This window comes from Condylostylus longicornis, unplaced genomic scaffold, assembly GCF_029603195.1.
Source record: "Condylostylus longicornis isolate FDR11 unplaced genomic scaffold, ASM2960319v2 ptg000022l, whole genome shotgun sequence".
NCBI classification, from domain to species: domain Eukaryota; kingdom Metazoa; phylum Arthropoda; class Insecta; order Diptera; family Dolichopodidae; genus Condylostylus; species Condylostylus longicornis.
The window spans coordinates 3,495,834-3,520,979 of NW_026577991.1; the positions used below are offsets into that span (position 1 = coordinate 3,495,834).

Consider the following 25,146-nt stretch of genomic DNA (forward strand, 5'->3'; position numbering starts at 1 on the left):
CCAACAACTTTCGACGAATAAAAAAACAAAAAAATTTTAATTTAAAAAACAAAAAAAAAAAAGAGCAGAATATAAAAATAAGAAAAAAAAGGAAACAATATTTTGTTGTTCTTTTCTTTGACGTATAAAACAGAATGAAATAGATAAATATAATAATGTAAGAGAAAAAAAGAGAGAAATAGTAAATGAAAACAAAAAAAATTTCAAAAAAACGTTGTCAAAATTTTTATTATATTGACATTTTTATTTTTCAAAATGTCATGGATGAAATTTATAATTTTTAAAATCGAAAAATGGTTGACACATTCAAAGAGATTCTTTTATTTTTCGATAATTCTAAAAAAAGTTTTCGAAAAAAAAAATTGTGGAAAATATTAATGGAAACCTAATTTTATGCTAAGTAAATAAGAATGTAAAAATTGATTATTACGTTATCAACAATTAGAGAAATAAGGTGAAAATAGCCAATGAGCAATTTTCTGTGGTGAGATGCCAAAATTCATATAAAATACATTATGTACATATATATAAATGAGGAGAGTCAAGAATGAAGCGAAATTATTGACATAAATTGAGCCGAACGCGGTAAAATATTCTGTGATCTTATAAATAGCATATTTTATCGCATTTTTCTTTTTAATATCATCTGTTGAAATGTGTAACATTTGTGTGTAAAATATTGGGCAGTTGATTTTGACGTTCCGTTGTTATTCTACCTACGTTAATTAACTACGATTAACTACGTAATTCGTTCGTCATTTTCGTTCTCCGCTTATTTCTGCTTTTACATTTAAAATAAAATATTTACGATATTTCTGCTAATAATTAATATTCTCGAATATTCCTGAACTAAAAATCTGCATTATTATTGTTAAAATTTAGCGATATAAACTCGTTTGTTAAATATTATATTCTAAATCTTAAAGAATTTCTACTTTTCATTTTGGCTTATTCTTGTTTTTGATACTTCCCGAGTGAATTCGAATTATTATCGTTAAATTGTCTCTGTTTAATTTCCAATAAGAAGCGATGTAAAATATCAGCTTTGAAGTGGTCGCCATTTATGTGAGAATCAATGTCCCCGTATATGACTTGGTTTTGTTTGAAATTCTGACAGGTATGGTAAACAAAATATTGGTTTTTTTTTTTTTTGGTAACGGCAAACAAATTGGATTATGGTTGTACCCAGCGAGTATTTCCCCAATTTCAAATTTTATTCTGTGCTTCTTTAATGGTCTCTTAAAATTTTTTAATCGTGCAGGTTATAGATAGTGAAAAACATAAATAAGTAAGTAGGTCTAGATTTCAAAACAGTATTTGGTTTCGGAACATTTTTGTATTATATGGTCCGATTAAGTAATCAATTAAATAAATAAAATTTATCTAAATTCTACCTACTTATACAATATGTACATGTGTATGTATGTATCTATATAGCACTTGCTACGAATGCTTACGGGAAATACCCACTACAATTCAATTGCAATATTGCGTACAAAACTTTCTTTTAATCTTTTCGGAAATAAAATTCTCAAAAATTAATTTTTCTTTTGAATAAAGTATTTGATATTTATGTATTCTAATGCATGAAATTTACAATGACTCAGTATGTTTAAATAATAAGATAAGAATAATCGGAAAAGCTTTTTTTCTGTGTCACGTTGATGACTTGATGTATAAAAAATCAAAAATGCTGATAACATATTTGCTTTGGGTAATTTCTTAAGCAATAGAAATAATTGTTTTCGAATTTATTCTATCTCTTTACTGTTTTTTTTTTTTTATGTAAAATAAAGAAGCATTTATGTAGTTTTAAATTACAAGTTCACTTGTTTTTGTTTTAATATAAAATATATTTTTTACATAAATTTTACTTAGTAAATTTGTAACATTAAAAACTTAAATATAAATAAATATTAAATGTATATGTTATATGATCTTAAAAATATTCAAGAATTTGTGTGTAATATTGAATTATGAATTTAGATAATATTATTAAATAATCATTAACATAATAATGTTATTACATATATAAATAGATATGTATATAATTGATAAATATACGATATTTATATTAAACCTACATTATATATCTATGTAGAGATAAAAAAATATAAATTGAAACTTAAAATTATTTTGATTTATTATTCAAATAAATTTGAAATTTATTGAAATCATTTATAAAATTTAATTGCTGTCTTCTTCAGCTAATATTTTGGCTATTTCTTTTTCATCTGATACCTAAAAAATAAGATAAAAAGAATAATTTAATAAAATTACAGAAATAATTAATTGATCTAGACTTCAAAATTACAGTAACATTTGTAAACTGAATTGTGTAATACTATCGTCTTACAATAATTTTTGAAATCAGAAGTAGGTACGTGCCTACTAAACAATTTAATACAATATTTTTTTATAACAATAATTTTACCTTTTTTAGCAATAATTCCTTTAAATAATGAACATTGTTTTTTAAATTTTCGATATCACTTTCCAATTTTGTATTTTCATCTTTTAATTTTTTTACTCTTTCTTTGACTTCTCTTGCACGTTCATTAGTTTTTTCTCGACATTTTTTTACAGCCTACGGAAACAAAGAATAATTAATAAAAAACAAATATTTTTAATTCAAGTTTTTAATAATTAGTTTACAATTTAAAAATTTTAAAAGTAAATTCCCGAACATTTTCTTATTCAAATAAAATTCAATACACAATGCATCATAATAGCATGTAAACAAAAAATTTCTTAGAAAATTCATGAATCAGAATAAGAAACTTTTATTAATAATGAACTTTAATCCTATGGCTTAAAAACATTAAAACAAAAAAAAAACTTACCAAATTATTACGTTCTCTTTTTTTTTTATAATCCTCACTTGCAGAATCATCTGAATTTGATTTCTTTTTTGCAGGCATTTTAATTATTATTACTTTTTAAAATCAAAACAAAATATATTTATTTTTTTTTTTTTCAAACAAGTTTTCCCAATAAAATTTGTAAAACTTTAATAAGTTAACAACAGCAGTACTCCTTTATATGATCACCTCACTCAACAAAAGTTAAATAAATTGTGAAATTACGAGTTTGAGAATTTCGTAATTTATTTATATAAAAATCATTTGTAATGATTAATGACGTCACAATTAGAAACGTCAAGATAATTTCAAACTAAAGTGATTGTATGTATATGACGTAATTATTATTTTGAGAAACGGTAGCAACGTTTTTTATTTTTTAATGGAAAAATACAAAATAGTGTTAGGTCATTCCTTTATTATTTCTTACCGGTAAAATAATTTATGTAGTCTAAGCGTAATTCCCTTAAAAATAATATTTGTATGTAAATTCACACTTATTATTTTATTTTATTAATTTAACTAATTTTTTTTTAATTAAACTAATTTTACATTAACAAAAACATTCAGCAGGTTGATAAACTAAAACTCTAGATTTATCTTAAGTTAAAAAACCGACTTTTATTGGCAAAATGTCAGAATTCATATAGAATACACCTAATATTTCAATGGGACTGGCCAGAATCAAGAGGAATAACTTATAAAAATAGCTACGTTAAATTAAAAAATGTTTTATATTCAACCATTACTGGTTAAAAATGATGGAAAGTGTCACGAAAGATTTTCTCTCAAAAAATTTTTTTGACAGTTATATTTTTTATTATATTTAGGAGTTTGATCTTAAGGGAGTGTCAAACATTTGTCATATCAAAATTTGTTTTGATTTGTTTTGTTTTTATCTGAACTGCACGTGGACTGTGGACACTAGAATAGAGACCATAATTTAATACCGAAAATGTTATCAAATACAGAAAGTTCAAGTAAAAATAAAAAAATTATATTTGGAGATGACGGTGAAGTATTATCTGAGAAGCAAATCAAAGATAAAAAACGTAAATTCAATAAAATTTCTAATAATCCAAAAGATACTGAAAATGATATTGGTAAAAAATGGTATGAAGTTGTAAGTATAATTGCCATTAATCGAATTTTTTCGTTTTAATAAACAAAAATTTTACAATATCTAGTATCCAGAGTATAATATATGTGAAGAAGTAATAGAAATAAAGGATTCTGAACAGAAATCTTTAGAGGAATTGTGTAAAAATGCTTATGAAGAAGAATTACCACATTTACTTAAAAGTAATTAATTTTTTTTTCTTGTATATAAATTTAGAGATTTTATACCTATAATAATCTTTTAGATAACCCGCCTGATGCTCGATGGTTAGAAACAGCTTTACATAAAGGAACATCAAAAGATAGAAGTAATGCCGGGGCCCTTTTATTAACAACAAATCCGGTTGCAAATATTCCTATACTTGAAACAGTAATTGGATTTGCAAAATTATCTAATAAATGTAGTCCTGATGTGATTGTAATATTAACTGAATTATTTATGGAAGCTCTTATTCCATCAAATAGAAAATTAATTTCATTTCAATTACGGGGCGCTAGTTGGAAATTTTTGAAAAAACAAGAAAATATGAATAAGAGTATAAAAAATAAAATTTACGCGTATTGGCATTTTGAAAACAGATTAAAAGAATTATATTTCGGTATGTATGCAAGATTTATTTAGAGCACCTAATTAAAAAAAATAATTGGTTTTATTTATTTGTGATACTTTAGAGTATTTAAAAAATTTACAAAGTTGTCTACAATCTGGCCAAGAAAATAATAAAAATTCAGCTATTATCTCTGCTTCAAAGTTATTAGCATATGCCCCAGAAAAAGAACAAATGATTCTTTCAATGCTTGTAAATAAATTAGGGGATCCTTCAAGTAAAGTAGCGGCTAAAGCTTTACATCATTTAACAGAAGTTGGCCGTAAACATCCCAATATGTGTGGTGTTATAACTAGAGAAGCTGAAAAGTTATTATTTCGTAATAATATATCTGAAAAAGCTCAACATTTTACTTTATGTTTTATGGAACAAGTTTTACCGCCGGGACATTCTGATGTTAGTACTAAAATTGTTCATATTTGCTTTTCATTATTCAAAGTACTAGTTAAAAAAGGAGCTGTTAATAATAAGACGATGCAGGCAATACTTCGTTGCTTACAAAAATCAATAATTGATGCAAAACCAATTAAAGGTGAAGATCAAATTTTATCAAAGGAAATGCAAGATACAATTTATCGTTTAGTACATTTAGCTGATATAAAAATTTCCATTCAAACTTTAAGCTTACTTCTCGAAATGATTTCATTAAAGAGCGAAAAACCAGATCGATTTTACAACGCGTTGTATTTGAAATTAAGTGATTTGGATTTAATAAAAGTTGGAAATACAACAGCTGCGTTATTTTTGCAAATTGTCCATAAAAGTATGCACATAGATAGAAATATACCAAGAGTAAAAGCTTTTACAAAGCGTTTATTGCAAATTTCATTTTATTTACCAGCAAGTTTTGCATGTGGATGTTTGATTGTAATTAATAAAGTAATAAAAATTCGAAAGGATATTCAATGGGTATAAGAAACACAAAAATCTTTAGAAAGAATTATTTTTAATATTTTTGTTTATATATAGGAACAGATTGCTGAGGACTCTGGTACAGATAATAAACCAAAAGATTTATCTAGATTTGATGGCGATATAGATGAAAATTATAAAGACGTTGAAAATTCTGATGAAGAAAGAGATAAAGAATCGATCAAGAACAGAAGTCCAGGAGAATTTTCTTCATGGCATCATGTAAAAGTGGAATCTGAAACAAATAATAAAAGTCAGGAAATATCAAAATCTTGTTATGACGCGTTTCATAGAATTCCAGCTTATTGTGGTGCTGAATTTATTAAAAATTGGGCATTAATACAATTACAAGAACACTATCATCCCTCATTAAAACTTTTTGCCCAAAACATTATTGAACAGAAAAATATTTCATATTATGGTGATCCTTTAAGAGATTTTGGATTACCTTATTTCCTGGAGAGATTTTGTTTTAAAAACCCTAAAAAACATAATGAAAATGAAGCTGCTAATGAAGACGACATTTCAAAAAAATATCATAAACATTATACGCCATATGGTGGGCGTAGCTTAAGTGTTAAAAGTTTAACAAAACAAAACTGCACAGAAGATGAACTTTTCATATTTAATTACTTGGAAAAAAAACGTGAACTTCAAGATCAAAATGCGAAATACTATCAGAAAACTGATGTAGGAGATGTTGATGATGATGAATTTGAGGAATATCTTGACGGTCTTGTAAAGCAAACTAAAAAAAATGTAGATAATGTTGAGGATGATGAAGACTTTGAAGTTGATTATATGAAAGAATTAGGTGAAAATTTGACGACCACTGAAAAAACTAAAAAATCTAAAAAATCAAAAAAACTTGACGAATCAGATGATGAGCTCATGGATGATTGGGGAGATGATGAAGATATTTCAGATAATTTTGATTCTGACAATGAAATGGAAAACGGACAAGATGATATAGGCAGCGGAAGTGATGAATATCATTCTGATGATAATGATATTGATATAGAATCAGATGATGAGGAAGGTGATACTGATATAGAATCAGATGAGGAGGCAGGTGATACTGATATAGAATCAGATGATGAAGATTTTCAACCTAAAAAAAAGAAAACTAAATTTGATGTAGGATTCAAAGATTTTAAAGCGGCACTAAAAGAAAAGACAGGTAAATTATACAGAAAAAAAAAAAATTTTTTTATTAAAAACGTGAATATATATTCTTGTATTTAATTTGTAGACATGAAATCGCTTTTTGCTGCTGTAGATGATTTCGCTGATATTTTAGATGAAGCTGGCAAAACTAAAGACCATGGAACAAGTAAACAAATTTTAAATAAAGATAAAGCTTCTGATAAACAATTGAAATGGGAAGAAAAACGAAGATCTAATTATAAGGGCAGTAAAAATTGGAAAAAAGTTAAATCAAATAAAAATAACAATAATAAAAATTTTAAAAAGAAAAATGTTTATAAAGGTAAAATGAAAAAGGGATTGAAAAGAAACTAATAATTGAATAATATTATGTAATATTATAAAAATTATGACTAATAAATAAATTAATTTTATTAATTTTATAATTATTATTTTATTTAATTTTATCTTTTTTAAACACTATAAATTTAATAGTTACCAGTCCCTTATATACAAGAAATGACGTAATTTTGCTTGAGAACTTACACATATGTTCTCAAGTTTATTACATGCTTAAATTCTGAATTTTGCAATTTCAAATATGCATGAGAAGGGTTGCTAAACAACAAAAAAATAACGATTGCAAAAATTATGTAAATTTTTGCAGAGATAACGAAAATTTGATAATGGAAAAAAAATCAAAACATTATAAAATCAAAAATCCCATAGGAAAAGTACAAACATTATGGTATAAATATATTTTAGCTCGAAAAATTGCACCAACTGTTAAAATGGAAAAACCAAAAAGATCACCGAAACATTTATAGTGAGCCAAATTTTATAAAATATAATAAACAAAGTTGTTTTATATAAAAATAATTTTAATTCTAGTGCTCAATTATGTTATTTTCGTTATAAAACATCAATGAATATTCATGATGAACAATTTGTAAAAGAAATTATTCGAATTGAAGAAAATCAACCTAGTGGTTGGGATGCTATGAGAATGAGAAGGTTTGTTCATACTCATATTCTTTAAAAACAAAAAAACTTTTATATATTTTTTTATAAATAATAAAGATTATTTTCTGTAACAATGCTGTGGCCACCGATGCATTCTAAAAGAGAAATACAAAAAACATTTAAAAATCCGGAAATGATTAATAGGACAAAAGAACAAAGATGTTTAGAAAATCTACTAAATCCTTAATTAAACCTAGAAAATATATAATAGATAATATGTAGAGCAAAATAAAATATTGTTAAATAATAAATACAAGTTTTTTTTTTCAATTTAAACATGAATTCCATAGTAAGTGAAAATCAATATAAAAAGTAGTATTTATTCAAATTAAAAATTATGAAATTTTCTTCCGGAATGATGAATAGCTGCTTAAGTTTATTTGCGAAATGCAATTTCTTAAAACTAAACATCAAATATATACGTTTAAATTTCTTAGTATCGTCGTTCCGATTCAAATACCGGAATATGAAATAATACAATAGTTTTCTTTTGTTATGATATAAATATAAATAAACATAAATTAAATTCTAAAAATCATCAGTACCAATATGTTTTGTACAAAACATAAAAAAACACAAACATATATGGTATGAAAAACATAAAAATCTTTTCAAAACAACAAATTTAAATTAAAAATTAATAATGTATGTATGTAATTCATTTATGAAACAAAATTAAATTTGTATTCAGTTAGAAAATAACAATTTAAATAAATTTTATTTTTGAAGTATATGAAGAAGGATTACTTAAATTTTCATTTGATTCTAAATCATCTTTACTTGAACAAATTATCTGATTACATATTGCTTTATTTCTCAAATTAATATCATTACTTAATAAGATATAATTGAGATTATAAGATTTTAATTGTAAACAGCAATTAATTATGTGATCATCAGGATTTTCAATATCAATATCAAGAATTTTTCTTGATTCATTAGCACTTTGTCCAATAAAATGTGGATTTTTTATTGAAAGATTTTCATTTAAGTATTTTATGGCACGAGCTGCGCGAACACATATTGAACGTTCCGTTTGCATTTTTAATTTATCTAATTCTTGTAATACTATATATGGTATATATAGAATTGAACCTTTTGTATCTAAAAGAGAAAGGCCATGTTTAAAATATTAAAATCTTTAGTATATGTAAACTTACCACATAATTTTGATTTGATTAAATCAGATAAAAATGTTAAATTATCTAGAAAAACATTTGTATCGGGTACAATATATAAATAATCCTTTTTAAAATTACTGAATTGATTATTTTGATGTCTAACTAAATTTATTAAATTATTATTTACAATGTCATGTTTTTCTAAAATTTTATCTGAATCATTTGAATTAGAGTCGTCTTTAAATGGCCCAATGTTTGGATTAATCTGAAATTTACAATAAAATTAAAATGCTATATTTTTTTTTTAGATTTAAAAGTATTTTTTACATTCGTTTGTATATTCATTTTATATTCTGAAGTTTTCTCTTCTATTTCATTTGAAGTCTGACTGTTATTGATTTGTTCTCTTAAACGTTGCAATCTTTCGTTTGCTGAAAATTTTTTTCCAGGTACTGGCGTTAACGGGGTTTTGATTATATTACTCTTAGATGATTTAACTACTGTTGAACTTGTGGAACAGTCCGAATAAATATTTTTATAATTAAAAAGTTGTACATTAGGGTGAGATATGTTTTTATTTGTTTTAGTCTCATTATTTAATTTTAGTTTTTTATTACTAGTTTCAATTGTTCTTGATTCCTCATAATTTTTTCTTTTCTGTATTCCTTGTTTTTTGTTATTTGTTGAGTAATCATAATCAAATATATCAAGTCCACGTCCAATTTCTGAAGATGTTGTTCCTTTCTTTAGAGATTCTTGGTTTTCGATACAATTGAATAGTACTTTAGTTTCGTTTTCAGAAATTTTTTTATAACTATCTAATTTTTGAGTTTTCTTTGGCGTATCTGAGGACGAAGATATACAGCTTTCTGCAATTTTTTTGCTTACTTTCCCTTTAGAATCATTTTTCTCACTATTAATTGCATATACATTTTTGTCTGTATCCAACGCATTTTTAACAGTTTTCCATACAGACTTAATTTTATTCAATATTGAAGGCTCTTTAGAATCGACTTTAGTTTGGGTTGGGTTTTCTGAATTAACATTTTGATCAGGGATTAAGTTCTTCGAAATAAGAAAATTATGTGAAGGTTCATTTCCTTTGTCAAATTTATTATTTTTATCTGAAGAACAGGTTTCAGTTTTCCTCTGAAAAAATTCAAGTCTGTTTTGGAGTGAAGTTTTAATTCGCCCTAGAAATGAAAGTGTTTTGAAATAAATCGTTAAATGTACGTACAATATTAAAAATGATCCAGTAGAGTAACAACTTACATAAAACTTCAAATATGCATGAAAATAATTTAAAGCTATTATAATATTAGTGTTACATACGAACTGATAAATTTTATTATTATATTAAATTTAGATAAATTTTATGCTATTATGACATAAAAATTTGTAAATATATATGTATAATGGAGGTACTTATGTATTTAAATGTACAAACCTGAGACTTGATTCTTTAATTTCTTAGGCACTGTTTTCTGCTCAAAAGAAGAGTGATTAAATTTTGTTTGAGGATCTTTCTTGGACTCGATTATTTCATTTTTGTCAACAACGTTGCCACAGGCAATAATGTCATCTACATTAGCTTTTAAAAACACAAAATTCAGTTTCGAATCATAATTTTTGTAATTGTATATAAATTATTTACTTACTTTTTTCGTTCCCTTCTATTAGATTATCGCGTTTATTTTCTGTAAACTTTTCAATTGTTTTATCACATAATTGAGAATTTTTTATATCTGATTGTAGCCGCTTTTGCAATGCTTTTAATCTATCTTGAGCCGGAGTCTTCGAAATCAATTCTGTAAATTGTAAAATATGTAAAGATTTTTATATATAAAATTAATAAAAATGTAGATTTTGATATTACTGGACTTGCAATTTATGCCCAACAATTTTTGAGATCTTTCCATTTTTATATTTTATTATTGAATATTTAGTATGTTTCCATTTTTATTTTTTACATTTCAAATTAAATTGAAGCGACAATAAAAAATTGTTTTGATTATCTGTAATTTCTGTATTAAATGTTACTGTCATACAGATTGTTTTTAGCGACATCTATTTAATTATTAAATTACGACAGAATTCAATCACAAACTTCAATAGCCCGAAAACAATTATCAACGAATAAGATATATACAAACATAATGATGCCATCCCTATTCTGTTGGTAAGTAAAAGCTGTTACATAAGCTCGACTCTTCACTTCAAAATTATAATTTCTCAGGTGGTGGGATCACCTGGATCACCTGAAACTAAATTTTTTAAAAAATGAATAAATGGAACAATGTTGCAAATGAAAATTGTCCGTATTTAATGTAAATGCAATGAAATGTTGATTGTAGGTACATATAAAATATTACACTACTTGATCTACACAACTACATATATTATATACAAAATTTTACAAAATTTTTTTTAATGTACATATTATAACGAATAACGAAAAACTTTGTTATGCCAAATTATGTATGCAAATACGTTATTATTATTAACCTTAACAATCATTATTAATTATAAAAAAATAAATATTTTTTCCAAAAATTTTTCATTCAAAACAAATAAACTAAATAAATTTACACCATTCCAAATACTTAATCATATAATATTTTTATGAGTTATCTATTACGAAATGTAATTTTTACTTTCAGATACATAGGTACACATCTTCATTAAATTCCTTGTCTAGTTCTTCAGCTGAAAAATAATCTTCATTAGGTGAATCGATAATTTCAAACCAAATTTTTATGTCCTTTTCTTCACCTTATAAAAAAAATACTTTATTTATGTAAATTTTAACATTTTATTATTGAAAATCTTATCTGATATCTAAGCAATTATAATTTGGACAATCCCCGATTTTAATAAAGCATTAAAACAAAAAATTTTTACTACGAGTTATTTTGTTGTTGACACTTTCAAAAAATTTTCATTTACGAAGTAATTTATAGGTGGCTCTGAATACGTTAAAAATATTTTTATAATAATTTCTGAACGCACATTTTTCGGCTGTCACATCATACATATGGTTGGCATAGCATTTCAAATAATACATTTGACAAATCAATTATCGGTTGGTTCTTAGCTTTTAACACAAAAAAAAATTCTAGATCTGGATCTCTTGCTTTTTAATTAAAAAGAATTACAAATTTTATTTGATTTGATTTCGGAAATATTTTTTATTGTCGGTAGAAACTTTGGGAAAAGCTATGTCTGCATTTACGGAGCAGGCTTTGCTTAAAAAACTTTTTGAATTAAATTCTAGCCAGCAAAGTATACAAACACTGTCCTTATGGCTGATACACCATAGAAAGCATCATGTTGGTATTGTTAAAACGTGGTTCAAAGAATTACAGAAAGGTAATTTTTTATATTAAGTACAAAATTCTTAAAAAAAAAATGTTAAATTTGTTATGGTTTTAGTGCCGGAACAAAAGAAGTTAACATACATGTATTTGGCAAATGATGTAATACAAAATAGCAAGAAAAAAGGACCAGAATATGGCAAAGAATTTGAATTGATTTTAAATAAAGTATTCTGTCATATATGTGATACATGTGAAGAAGAAAAACTTTATATGAATTTATACCGCATTTTACAAATATGGGAAGATCGAGGGGTCTACGATAAAAAAACAATTAATGAGTTCAGAAATAGTTTAACTAAAGGTAGCGGTAAAGATGAGAATGATAAGAAGGTAGAAGTAAAAGCTCCAGAAAAGAGAAAAATTGAAACGACTAAAACAGATCCGATTGTAGAAAAAAAACATAGATCATCCAAAAGCACAAATGAAGATAAGACTAAAACCGTAGATTTGCAAAATAATATAGAAGCTGTTAGCCCACAAACTCCAATTGGTGAACCGCCAGAACCAGAAGAGCTTGTGAAAGCTCTTACAGATCTAGAAAATTCTGCGTCCAGTGATGCTGCTGTGAGAGAAAGAATTGCCAATTTACCAGCAGAAATATCTGAACTTCATACAATTAGTAAATTAGAAGATAAAGAAGCAGCTGCAAAATTATCAAAAGAGGTAATTTAAATTTGTTTAAATTTGAAAAATTAAAAAAGAAACCTCATGTAATCATATTTTCAGATCAATGAAGCAGTACAACTTTTAAATGAATATAATGCAAGGTTAGCCATGGAAATGGAAGACCGAAAAAAACTAGCAGTTATGTTACGAAACTTCCAAGCAGAGCAAAAAGAATTATTAGAACAAGCTGAACAGCGTTTAGAGGTAAAGGAATAATTTTTTTTATATTTAGATTTTTCATTAACGTTTATAATTTCTTTTAGGAATATACTAAAAAGCTGGCTAAATATAAAGACATTCAAAAAGAAATTAAAGACCATTTATCGAATTTACCAGATCTAAGACAGTTACCAGATGTTAGTGGTGGATTTTTAGCACCTTTACCATCAGCTGGTGATTTGTTTAATATTCATTGAAGTAAAAAATATAATATTAAAATTAAATTATATTACATAAAATATTATTATTAGTGGAGTACTTTCATAGATCTTAAAGCAATTATGCAAAAAAGGAAAAAATAAAAAAAACGAAAACAAAAATTCAAATTTCATAAATTTTTGTGCACGTTAATTGTAACTTTTTTCTAATCCAAGTTATATTAATTTTAAAAACTAATAATTATACAATTAATATAATTTTTGATTAAATTAACCATGATATTGATTACTTTTCCTTAATTTTGATTGAGTATGAAGTAATTTGTTTTTGACAAAATCTTGTACGAATAATGTTATTTTCGCAACTATTCATATTATTATGAATTATGATTAATATAGTCGTTTAAGAAAATGATTGATATTGGTAAAAATGTTAAATAAAGTTTATTAAAAACTTTCCAAATTTTAAAAATTTCTTTAATTTATTTTTCTCTAACTACAAAGCACCGTCATTTATGTGTTTATTAGAAAATTGGCCGATCCGCACCATTTTTCTATGAATTCTATAACATCTGGAATATTGCTTGTTGGGTTCATTTTTGCTGCTACAGTTAATTTACTCCATGCGTCACGGTTCGCTTGTTTTTTGGATTTTTGAAACAATATTGGTTGCCTGCCTGTCACAGGATAGCCAGTAACAATACATTCAAGGTCAGATAAACCTAAACTTGATTCAAATAAATTTCGTCCGTCGGTAGGTAAGTTTTGATCGACACGTTGATCCATACTAACAGCCAATATCCATTCTCGAGCTTCTTCATGTAAATTGGTTTCATTTCTTAGGTGCAAATTTTCTGGTATTGGAACAGAACTGGGAAAATCTGTAGTTGCCAAGTCAGAATGGTCAACCAAGTTTCCTGAACCATCTTCAATTGCTTCACACACATCTAAATAATGATTTAAAATAACAAATGCTTCAGGTTCCCGGCCTACAGAACGTAAATCCATTCCGGCTTCATAAAAACCTTTATCGACCGGTATTATACCAGTATAACGAAGTAAAGCTGCAGATATTTTAACAGCAATTTGCTGTAAAGCTTGAATTTGCCGGCATGCTGCCCTGGTCGTATAATAATGGGCTATGAGCAATAATTTATCAAAACGATCATACACTTCTGTTTCGCCAAATTCTGAGGCTTTTAGAGTCTAAAATTGATAAATTAATGTGCAAGCTTATTTTTTTTTAATATGGGATTTTTAATACTCAAATTTACCGTTGTCAATTGGTACAGAAATGTCCTTAAGTCTTTCCAATAATCAACAATTTCTGCTTCACGTAAAGAAAAACATTCCAAAGCTATTCTGTAATAAATATTGAAATTTTGCTCTATTGCTGGAGCTCCATTTGTTATGTATAAGGAAAGTGCAGTAAGTGCTTCTCCGTCACGAATTAGTTGAGCAGCATATAAAGCCAAATATTTATGAAGAGCCTTACCGTTAAGTTGTCTTGCTTTTTCTAAGCACCTAACCCATTGACCTTGTTCAGCAAGCATATCAAGCGCACTAACTATATCTGAAAAAGAAGTTTTAAATTTAAATTTTAAATTATGAATAACTAAATTTAACCTATATCAGCAAGCTGTTCGATATTTCCTTCATTTTTTAATCTTGATTTTTGTTGCTGTTCTACGTAAGTAACTAACTCAGAATCTATTTCTTTTGCCAATCGACGTGCTTTTGCCCACTGTTCTGCTTGTATAAAGACTTCAACTGCTTCTTTTGGCAAATCAGCAGCTAAATATAGCTGTGCAGCTGGTCCAATTTGATTAATTTCTAAAAGCCTTGGTCCAAGTTGTTTTGATACGTCTAACGCATCTTTTCCTTCCAAAAATTGATTGCATATTTCTGCAGCTCTTATTAAGGCTCTTTCAATAGTACCATCATCAGCATTAGTTGAATCAATTTGTAATAAACATTCCGCAGCCTTACGGAACTCTTCATTTCTAGCAAAATCTGAAGCTTGCTGTAAATATGACCTTGAATCTGCATTTGCTGATCCTAAATTTGTATTACGTCTACGTTCTTGTGTTTGTATTTTCCTCAGATCATTCAAAGCAACAGGATGATGCTCTTCAGCTATTCTAACTGCATCTTCAATCATATTTAGTTCTTTATATTGCTGTATAATAATATCAGGTCGACCAGCTTGTAGTAATAAATTTTCATAATCAGGATAATTTCTTGTTTCTAAAGCGGCTGTAGCTTGCCCCAGTAAAATTTCATTTATCGCATCAGGTAAATATTTTTCGGCAACCCTTAAAGCAGATTGCCAATCTCCACCATGAGTATGCATTAATATAGCCTCTTTTGGTTTATTTGCTTTTATAAATTCAATTTCAGCTTGATCAAATTTTCCCTCATCTTCCAAAGACATTGCAATTTTGTAGTGTACATCTTCTGTAGGTTTTCCTGTTAATCGACATAAGTCAATTGCGAAATCAAATTGACCTGAGTCGCAAGCAAAATTTAGCGCTGTATCAATTAGGCCCAATCTAGTTAATAATCTTGCCGCTCCTTCAATTGGCAAAGATTTGGCCCACATATATGCTACCTGATTACTAGCTCCATCTGTACCTTTTTGTTTTGCAATACGATAACCGTCATCCCAACGACCTGCATTGCAGTACATGTGAACAGCCGATTTCCAGTCTCCAGCAGCAATAAAATGAATTTCTGCATTTTTTAGTTTACCTTTAGCTTCCAATTGTTTAGCTAGATGTAAATGTGTACTTTCTAAGAGTTCTTTGTGATATTTTTCAACCAAGCGTATCATTGAGTCATATAATTCACGACGTTTGTACATCGCAATCGCTAAGTCAGGTTCATTTATAGCTATTAAAACTTTCTCAGCATCACGGTATTTGCCTAAAACAAAACAAGTTTTATTAGAAACTTGATAGATAAAAAAAACGTTTTTATAATTCAACCTTGATCTTCAAATGTTCTTGACAAGTTAATAAATATATCCCTTGTTATTTCACTACTCATGTATGTTTCTGCAATATTATAGGCTTTTTCCCATTGTCCATGTTTATTAAGTAAATCTATTGCTTCTTTAAACATATTTGCCCGTACTAATAAATCTTCGGCTCCATCTAAGTCACCCGCAAATGCTAAATGTTTAGATAAATCTAGAGCATGTTTTTTAATTTCCTCTGGCTCATCCAGAACTTTTGCAATTTGTACAGCTTTACGCCATTGTTTTGCACCTACAGCTGCTTCTAAAGCTTTTTCTGTTGCACCGGCTTCTATATAATGATTTATAGATGCATCTAATTGTTTTTTTGATACTAACCAGTCACCCCATTCTTCTTCTAAAGCTATTACATCATCTGGTGCAACCTGCCTTGCTAATTCAACAGCTCTGGGATAAGCTGCACCTTTGCGATAAAGTGTTAAGGCAGCTTCTGGACGGGATAATTTTAAAGCAATATCTCCAGCAAGTTCAAAAAGTTCTGTTTTTTGTTTAAAAAAAACAATTACTGTAATTTATTAAAACAAATTTATGCGATTTTCATAAAAATATACAAACCAGATTTCAATAAAGCTTCAGTTATTTGGGCCACTAAATCTTCATTTTCCATTAGGGCAGGAGTTTTTAATAACAAACGAGCAGCTTTCGGTGCTTTTCTTGCTTTTAAATACAATTGTATTGCTTTCTCTGCATCACCACGTTCTTCCCAAACTTTTCCAGCTTTTTCTTCTTGATTTGTCATTAACAAAAATTTCATTTGATCTTCCCGAAGTTTACTTATTCCAGAATATCCTCTTTTTTCTGCTAAATTAATTGCATCGTCCCACATTCTTAAATTTTTATACATATTTAAAGCTTTTTCAATATCCCCTTGTTCTAAATAAATTCTTTCAGCAGTTCTTAAATCTGAATTTAATAATGCCATCTTTGCTTGAACTTCTGGGCATGTTGCATTTATTCCATTTATTTCTTTATACTTTTCATCGGCCATAATCATTTCATTTAAATAGAATGCTTTCGATACATTTCCAAGAGCAGCATAACATCGTTGTGCAACTCTTAAATTTTCTTGTTCTAATGCTATAATTGCTAAATTTAACCACATAGCTTTTGCTGCTGGTTTATCACCTAATGTCTCCAAAAATAATATAGCTCGTCCAAAATCACTATCATTTAATGCAGTTCCAAATTCAACTAATCCTTCATCTAATTGATATGAATGATCTGTTGGTCCCTCTTGTGTTTTAACAATAGTTCGAGAATCATCTCTAATAACATCAAAAGCATCACCCCGTATTGGCATTAAAGTAACATGCTCTGGTAAATCTATATTATACCATATTGCTAGATTATTATCACTTTGGGCGACAGCAACATCGGATTGAATGACCCATTGAACAAATGAAACATTTCCTAAAAGAGTTTGTTTTTTACCAGTAGAAATATCAACTAAAACTAGCCTAAAAGTTGAATAATAAAATGATGAAATGTGAACACAAAATTTATCTATAACGGTAAATATTAAGTTTAGTTAAGAATATTATGCTAACCTCATCTTTTTGTCCCGAAAAAGAAGTTTATGAGCTGTTTCGTTCAATTCAATCCAATCGATTTTAGAATCATGTCCAACTTGTGTTATTATAGAATTTGTTATTAAATCTAATACACAAATAGTTTTCATGTCCAATAGGTATGCTAATTTCTTATTATCCCTAAAATATCATAAAGATTGATTACGGAATTTTTTTAACATTAAGTCAATTAAAATTTTCTTCTTACACTCCAGAATTATTTCCACGTTCATTTAATCTTATAGAGATAACATGTGGATTAACAAATTCTGTTCTTACTGATCCCAATATTATATTTTCACCGTACTCAACTAAAGATAATTCACCGGCATTAAAAATTAAACAAACATTTGGATTTTCAAAATAAAATTTTTCTAAAGATCCTGTTGTATTCCATGGTATTTCACTTGTTAAATTTCTTGTTAAATCACATAATAATAATGAATCTTCTGTTTTAGCTACCAAATAATTATCTTTTCCCATAATACGTATATCATCGATTTCTAAACCTAAATGTGATTCAATTGTCATTTGTTCGAATGGTTCATGTAATGTTTTAACTAAAACTTGACTTGGAGCTACATAAATTATTTCAAATTTTTCTTGCCATATTGTACGCTTTAATACCGATTCAAAAATTATTACTGCACCAGATGTCGAACCAATAGCTAATCTAAAATTTATTAATATTAAAAGAAAAAATGGTTTTATTGAAATTTGCATGCAAAATTTCATATTTTATGAAATGTACTTGGCACCATCTTTTCTCCATGTTAATGCTGTTATTGAATATAAATGTTCAATTTCTTTTGAAGCACTTTCACTCCATGATGATAATCTTGGACTCCATGAAAATATTCGTATTCTATCAAAACTACCAAATGCTACAGCTTGACCATTTGAACTAGATGTTGCTACTAAAAATTCTTTTTCACTATCATTTCGTGAAAAATCAAAATTTCGAATTTGTCGGCCCTAGAAAATAAGAAATATGTATGTATATGTATTTTATTAAGTAAATTTAAAAACATACTTGTGAATCATAAAAAACAATTTTTTTATCACAGCCAGCAGCAGCAATGCCACCTTGAGGCCATGCTAAAGCAAATGGTGGTACAGAATGTTGAAAAAGTTTACCAGATGATTCAATTCCAGCACTATGACGTGGATTACTATTGTCATCTAATAAAAAAAATCTTATAACTGTTCCGTCAAAATGCCCAGATAAAAAACCAGTTCCTTTTGTATTTGGTGCCAATGAAATAACCATATTTTCACTGCTATATAAACTTTGAGATTTATTGGTCTTACAGTTTAATGAGCGTACTTTACCATCATCTAAACCTAATTCGTTTTGATTTTTTAAAAGAGGCGTAAATTATTCAATTTTTTATATTTTTTATATTTCTTTAATAATTACCTGCAATTATTGTACCCGTATTTAACCAGATCATACATGTTACTGATGTTGATTGCGGAAATTTATTACAAATAACTTTTTTTTCATTCCATCCTTCACCCAATCTGTAAACGTATACAATACAATCACTTTGTGCTACTGCTAATTTTGTTGAATCCGAATTAAATGCTATACCACGTATAACATATGAATTTTTACCATTATTTGGATTACTTGGTTTTGTTGAGAATTTATCACGTTTTTCACCATATTCATCAAATATATATATATGACGATCTGCTGTAGCTATTGCTAATTTTTGATGATTTGGTGACCATGCTATACCAGCAATTCGATTTATATAAGTCTTAAATGTGCAAAATTTTTTTTTTAAATAAGAAAACTTTTAATATTTATATGCCATCTATATTAAATTTTTATTATTAATTAATTAAATTACCTGCCCATCAATTAGAGTTTTTAAATATTTTAATTGCATAATGTTAAAACATTAATCTTTCAAATTATTTAAATAATAATTGTAATTTCATTAAAAGAAATACTTGGTTTAAATTTGTATTTCTGAGAATAATTTTTGTATTAATAATTTGTTTGGCTTTATTACCGCTGCTATAGTTACACTACGGTTACAAATGTGTACATATGTATATGTACAATACTTCGATATACTTGCAAACTTGGGAATAACAAAAATCATGTATTTAAATGGAATTTCAAATTATTGAATGAAATTTTAGGTAATGATGCATATTTTATGAAATTTACAGGGTTACATATATAAATTAATTTTAATATATAGAGTATTTTCATTTCATAAAATTCCGTATACCTGCCCCTAATCCTTACCAATAAATTATTCAAATTTAGAAAAATTCAAAGCATTCCAAAAAAAAAACTTCTCGGAGCTTTCAAATATTTGAAGTAGTTTTCATAAAATCTCGGTACATTAAAAAAAATAACCATTTCTATTTCAAATAAAATCTAAGTGTGTGATCGTTTATTTTGCAATTTTACTCGCCAGATGGAAGATGAATGATAATGTCATATATTTATTGAGTGAGATGATTTGAGAAAAAATATAAAAATCTAATTAAAAAAGATGTGTTTTTTTTTTTTAATAAATTACCCAATTGAAAATTTTATTAGAAAAATAAATTATAAAAATAATAAACAATCCATTAGAAAAGAAAGAAAATTCTGATTTAAAATTGAATAAAAAGTGTGATGAAAAACGAGATACACGATAAGGCTGTAAGCTTTATTATAAACACGAAAATTTTCAACATAATCCAATTGGACATCCTATTAATTTGGTAATTTATTTAATAACAAATATTTTGTTTTAGATTGGCTTTTAATATTTGTCCACTTAAATACATTTAGTTTGTGATTTGTTTTAAATTAATGATTCTAAATTCGTCCCTTGGGGCACCCTATATGGGTATACATATTTGATTTCGATTTCTGTAGCCTTATTCGATTAGTTATTTTTCTTTCGAAGAAAAAAAAATCTCTTTAGCAACCATAAAAAGTCATAACGAATATGACACACATTTAATGTTTACACAATGTTTTGTTTTATTTGGGATTTATAATATTAATTGTAAGTCTCGTATAAGTATGCTAAATTGGTAATCGTATAAAGGCTCGCATGAATACATTTCTATAGTATATGGAATATTATATGAATGACTTTAATTTTGGGTTAAATAACTACAAATTCATGGGTTAAATAAAATCCAATAATAATAAATACACTGTTTATAACCATTAAATTCCGCATATACATACATATGTATGTGCATTCGTGAAACCAGAAAATATTAAATATAGTCTAATTTAAATATATATGTATGTATATAAATTTTTTATGAATGAATTTTATTATGTTATAAAGAAAATTTATATACATATTTATGTATTCATGTAAGTACATATACTTATATGTATATTAATTACATAAGCGGTATACCAATAGTGTTATTATGTTCTCATAATAACAATATTTTAATGAGAAACCCGCTAAAACTTCATATACTAATCTGCATTTAATAAATGCTGTGTTTTAAATAAAGCATGTACTTTGAAGACAGACATAAGTGTATGTATGTACTCGTATTTTCTAATCTATATTTTTTTTAATAAATTATAGAAAATTTTTTACATTATTCATTCGAATGATGGATTTTTTAAAATTCATTTAATTGTAATGCTTTTAGTAGCCAATACAATTTTATATTTTAAAAATTTAGAGTTTTATTTAATTTTTATATGCTTCAACTCCAAATCTATGATATATCTTTGGCATATGCAAAATCCATATGGATCATAAATAACTGCAAAATGAATAAAATTTCTGCAATAATTTTTCTATTCTCGAGAGTTTTCATTTGAAGTAATAATAATTTATTTCCGTATGGTGGGAGAATAATAGGATTTTTCTATATAGAAAGTTCCGACGACCGTAACTTAAGAAGGTTTTTTGAACCGTATCCAATCTATCTATATGATTAAGGTAGAAATGAGACCAGACCTATGACTAGAATACTTAAGATGTGGCTGAACCAAAGCAAAAAACAAGATTTCTTAAGAATAACATTTTTTTTTTAACATAATTTGGCCGAGAATTTGCTAAATAACAATAAAAAAAAATAATTGAAAAAGAATATTTAATAATGTTATAAATTTTATATTTATTATCAAAAGGACAGTAAATATTTAAGTACCAATAATACAATCGGTTTTATGGAAAATATAAACAAAAAGAATAAATTGCATAAATAAGAAATTGTTAAAAATGAAACAAATTACAAATAAAAAAAAAATATAATCATAAAATTAAAAAGGACCTGTTGATTTTACTTATGTATACAACTAATAAATAATATTCAGAAATTGTCAATATTATGTTACCAAAAACAAAGAAAAGAAACAACAAAATTTGATTATGTTTGTTGTCATATTAATGTTATGTTATTTTAGTTATGATTATGCATATACCGTATACGATATTTATGTATTTATACGATAAGGTTCCAAATTTAATAAAGAGATAAACAGTTATTGTATTTTGAGTACTTCTATATGCACGAAGATTATCGCTTTAATTTAAACGATTGATTCTTGAATTGCAATATTGGAAGCAGTTTTGTTCGGTGTAGATTTGTAAATCTGTGCGTATTTTGACTGGCTATTCTGTATAAAAGTTGAAAATTTGGGATGTATGTGTGTATGTAGATTCTTACTATACAATAAAATTTAATATTATAACTTTAACAATCATTGAATTAAAACTTATCATAAATAGAATAAAAAAAGAGAAAATAATATTGAAAAGGCTCAGAGTAACAAAAAAAAAACAAAAAAAAAAATTTTTGTTTCCAAATGCTGTTATCTTTTAAAATGCGCATGTTCATCACCTGTTGCTAGGATAGAACACATTTCAGGAAAAATAAAAGGGGTTTAAAATAAGAAAAACAAAAAAATTTGAGAGTAAAATTTTACATTTTTTTTTCTTTACAAAATTTTTATTTTGACTGTTATAATACTGTTTACATATAGGAGTATTGATAATAGTAAATAGTAAAATTTTATTATTTGTTATAAGCATTATACTTACTTACATACATAAATGTTAAGAGGTTATTGAATGCTAAAAAGAACAACTTGTTTGATTAATATAACAAAAAAATATAGGGCATATTATGTTTACACATACATATGTACATAAGTAATTCTCAAATGTAAATCGCATAGTTTTTTTTAGTGAAGTTGAAATTTATTTAGTTGTGAAGGCCTCATAGAAAGCTCAAATTCAGGCCTTCAGAAAGTTATTCGAGCATTTCCAACTATTGTTGATGCTTCTCGTTGAAGTCGAAATAATTTCGTCGAAAACGTGTCTATCAGTGGCTATAACCGAAAACGTCATAATTTACAGATGGAAGGGAAAGGGTGAATAAAGTGTCACATAAACTAAGAATAAACTAAAAAAAAATCTATCGTAGCGTCTGCTGAATACAAGGTAATTTCAGGCAACATACACGTCATTGATTCATGCATCCCATAGCCGTACTATATAAAGTCGAATATTCAAAAGTTCGAAAAAAATCGACTCAATAATATTGGACCAACTACGTTATTCACAATAAATTTATGAATAAAACCTATATCAGTAATCACTTTACGATTATGAAGCGACCTTAACTGACGGTTATTTCCAATAACTGAACGCTATTTTCATAAGGAGGCAGTCTAAAGTCAGGAGGTAAGGAGAATATGATCAATTCATACCGTGAAGAATACAATTCGGTCTATATTAATATTATGAAAAGGAGACCACATCTGACTAACGTACACTAAAACGGGCTTCATGAAGGAAGCATAAGAAAAGAGGGGTCATTAAATTCTCTAGCATACCTCATGACACAATCTAAGGGCATAATTCGCCCTAATAACCATCACATTAAAATTTACCATAAAATGGAGCCTACAATTCGACGTAATACCTAAACACATTTGGTATTACTTTGAATTATATCGTATCTCAACGTTCATAATTTTACGGTAAGTTAATCACTCTAGTTTACTAAACTGTAAATATTGCAAAAAAAATCGTAATTATTATCGTACTCGTATTTAATTCTCATTATTATGATAATATGGTAATCTCATATTATTTTCAAAACTGTTATACAACTTTTAAGTATAATTGTATTTTATTATACACACATATTATAAGAAGAGAGAAAAATTCTAAAATTTTCCGATAATGATAAAATATATTGTGAAAAAAAAAAAATATTTTTTTTTGTGCAATTTTTGTTTTCTGTTTTATATTTTTTTTTTTGTGTTACGATATCCTTTTACTTTTCATCTGTGATAGTGTTGTGTACTTATAATCAGCAAAGCGAAAGATTTTTATTCTATATTTGTTATCACTCAGACTCCATTCTGGAGTAGTTAAAAACGGATGTTTAAAGCGCATAAAATTTTTTATTTTTTGAATTTTAATGCAAAAAAAAAAATAAGGCAAAAAATTAAAAAAATAAGAGAATAATCGAAATTAAAAAAAAAATAAGTTCTTTTTTTGAATAATTTGTAATACTAGTAAAAATTATTGTGCAAAAATTTTAGCCTTTATTTAATAGTTCGTAATCTTCGGATGCTAAAATTTCTATTTTCGGAATTAAAATTTTTGATTTGTCTAAAATTTTTAGTAAATTTTTGAGAAAAAAATGTGAAATCGTAATCAAAATTATTTCAAAAATATTTTATATTTTATATGAAATTCTAATTGTATAACAAAAATTCAATTTTATATGTTCGAAATATATACGATATATAAATATAATATTGATTATATTAAAAAATAAATAAATTTAAAATTTCTTATTTTAATTAAAATCGTTTGAAAAAATCCAAAATATTTTCTCATACTGACTGTGTTGATTTCTATTTTCTCCTGTAGATTCAATTGTGAATATAAATTATAATTATGTTTGTTTAATAAAAATTTAATATAATAATAATAATAATAATTATAAAAATATTTAATATTTTCCATAATAACAGGTTATATAAAGATCCTTGTAATTTCACATTATTAATATTCATTAATAAAATTGATTAAATTCTATATAAAGCAATTAAAATAAAATTTTTAAAAGATTAAAAATTATTTATTTTTAAAATAAAATGTGAAAATTTTTGAAATAAATTGTAATTTATTCAAAAATTTCAAAAATATTTAAATTAATTAGCTTTTCCTATTATATACAAAATAATAGTGAATATAAAATAAAATTATGAATTTATTTTAATAAATAAATTTATATCGTGAATTAAAAAAAAAAAAAATAATTTAAATTTGTTTTTCGGAAAAATTTTATATTTAAAGAATTCTTGATGCATA

General features: G+C 26.1%; 5 protein-coding genes across 5 annotated transcripts; 2 read left to right on the forward strand and 3 right to left on the reverse strand.

The window, feature by feature from the left end:
- Nucleotides 1–1,841: 1,841 nt before the first annotated feature.
- On the reverse strand, nucleotides 1,842–3,069 carry LOC129606921 (CCAAT/enhancer-binding protein gamma). The gene is made up of 3 exons (XM_055517554.1): nucleotides 2,844–3,069; nucleotides 2,435–2,587; nucleotides 1,842–2,241 (listed from the first exon to the last, which is right to left on the reverse strand). The coding sequence occupies exons 1-3, from the start codon at nucleotides 2,919–2,921 to the stop codon at nucleotides 2,188–2,190; spliced, it is 285 nt and encodes a 94-aa protein (XP_055373529.1). The 5' UTR covers nucleotides 2,922–3,069; the 3' UTR covers nucleotides 1,842–2,187.
- A 690-nt stretch (nucleotides 3,070–3,759) lies between these two features.
- Nucleotides 3,760–7,084, forward strand: LOC129606827 (CCAAT/enhancer-binding protein zeta). The gene is made up of 6 exons (XM_055517400.1): nucleotides 3,760–3,984; nucleotides 4,049–4,163; nucleotides 4,226–4,579; nucleotides 4,653–5,497; nucleotides 5,558–6,680; nucleotides 6,753–7,084. The coding sequence occupies exons 1-6, from the start codon at nucleotides 3,817–3,819 to the stop codon at nucleotides 7,019–7,021; spliced, it is 2,874 nt and encodes a 957-aa protein (XP_055373375.1). The 5' UTR covers nucleotides 3,760–3,816; the 3' UTR covers nucleotides 7,022–7,084.
- Nucleotides 7,085–7,992: 908 nt separating this feature from the next.
- LOC129606875 (transcriptional protein SWT1) lies at nucleotides 7,993–10,802 on the reverse strand. Its single transcript, XM_055517490.1, has 6 exons — nucleotides 10,667–10,802; nucleotides 10,449–10,598; nucleotides 10,238–10,381; nucleotides 9,118–9,983; nucleotides 8,830–9,055; nucleotides 7,993–8,773 (listed from the first exon to the last, which is right to left on the reverse strand). Exons 1-6 carry the CDS (start codon nucleotides 10,707–10,709, stop codon nucleotides 8,376–8,378), a joined length of 1,827 nt encoding a protein of 608 aa, XP_055373465.1. The 5' UTR covers nucleotides 10,710–10,802; the 3' UTR covers nucleotides 7,993–8,375.
- Nucleotides 10,803–11,873: 1,071 nt separating this feature from the next.
- Nucleotides 11,874–13,567, forward strand: LOC129606882 (regulation of nuclear pre-mRNA domain-containing protein 1B). The gene is made up of 4 exons (XM_055517497.1): nucleotides 11,874–12,159; nucleotides 12,223–12,830; nucleotides 12,894–13,037; nucleotides 13,097–13,567. The coding sequence occupies exons 1-4, from the start codon at nucleotides 12,009–12,011 to the stop codon at nucleotides 13,247–13,249; spliced, it is 1,056 nt and encodes a 351-aa protein (XP_055373472.1). The 5' UTR covers nucleotides 11,874–12,008; the 3' UTR covers nucleotides 13,250–13,567.
- Nucleotides 13,568–13,723: 156 nt separating this feature from the next.
- On the reverse strand, nucleotides 13,724–19,713 carry LOC129606944 (intraflagellar transport protein 172 homolog). Its single transcript, XM_055517592.1, has 11 exons — nucleotides 19,675–19,713; nucleotides 19,236–19,581; nucleotides 18,849–19,159; nucleotides 18,567–18,790; nucleotides 18,024–18,488; nucleotides 17,795–17,956; nucleotides 16,803–17,704; nucleotides 16,198–16,725; nucleotides 14,837–16,135; nucleotides 14,485–14,783; nucleotides 13,724–14,416 (listed from the first exon to the last, which is right to left on the reverse strand). The coding sequence occupies exons 1-11, from the start codon at nucleotides 19,711–19,713 to the stop codon at nucleotides 13,724–13,726; spliced, it is 5,268 nt and encodes a 1,755-aa protein (XP_055373567.1).
- Nucleotides 19,714–25,146: the final 5,433 nt, after the last annotated feature.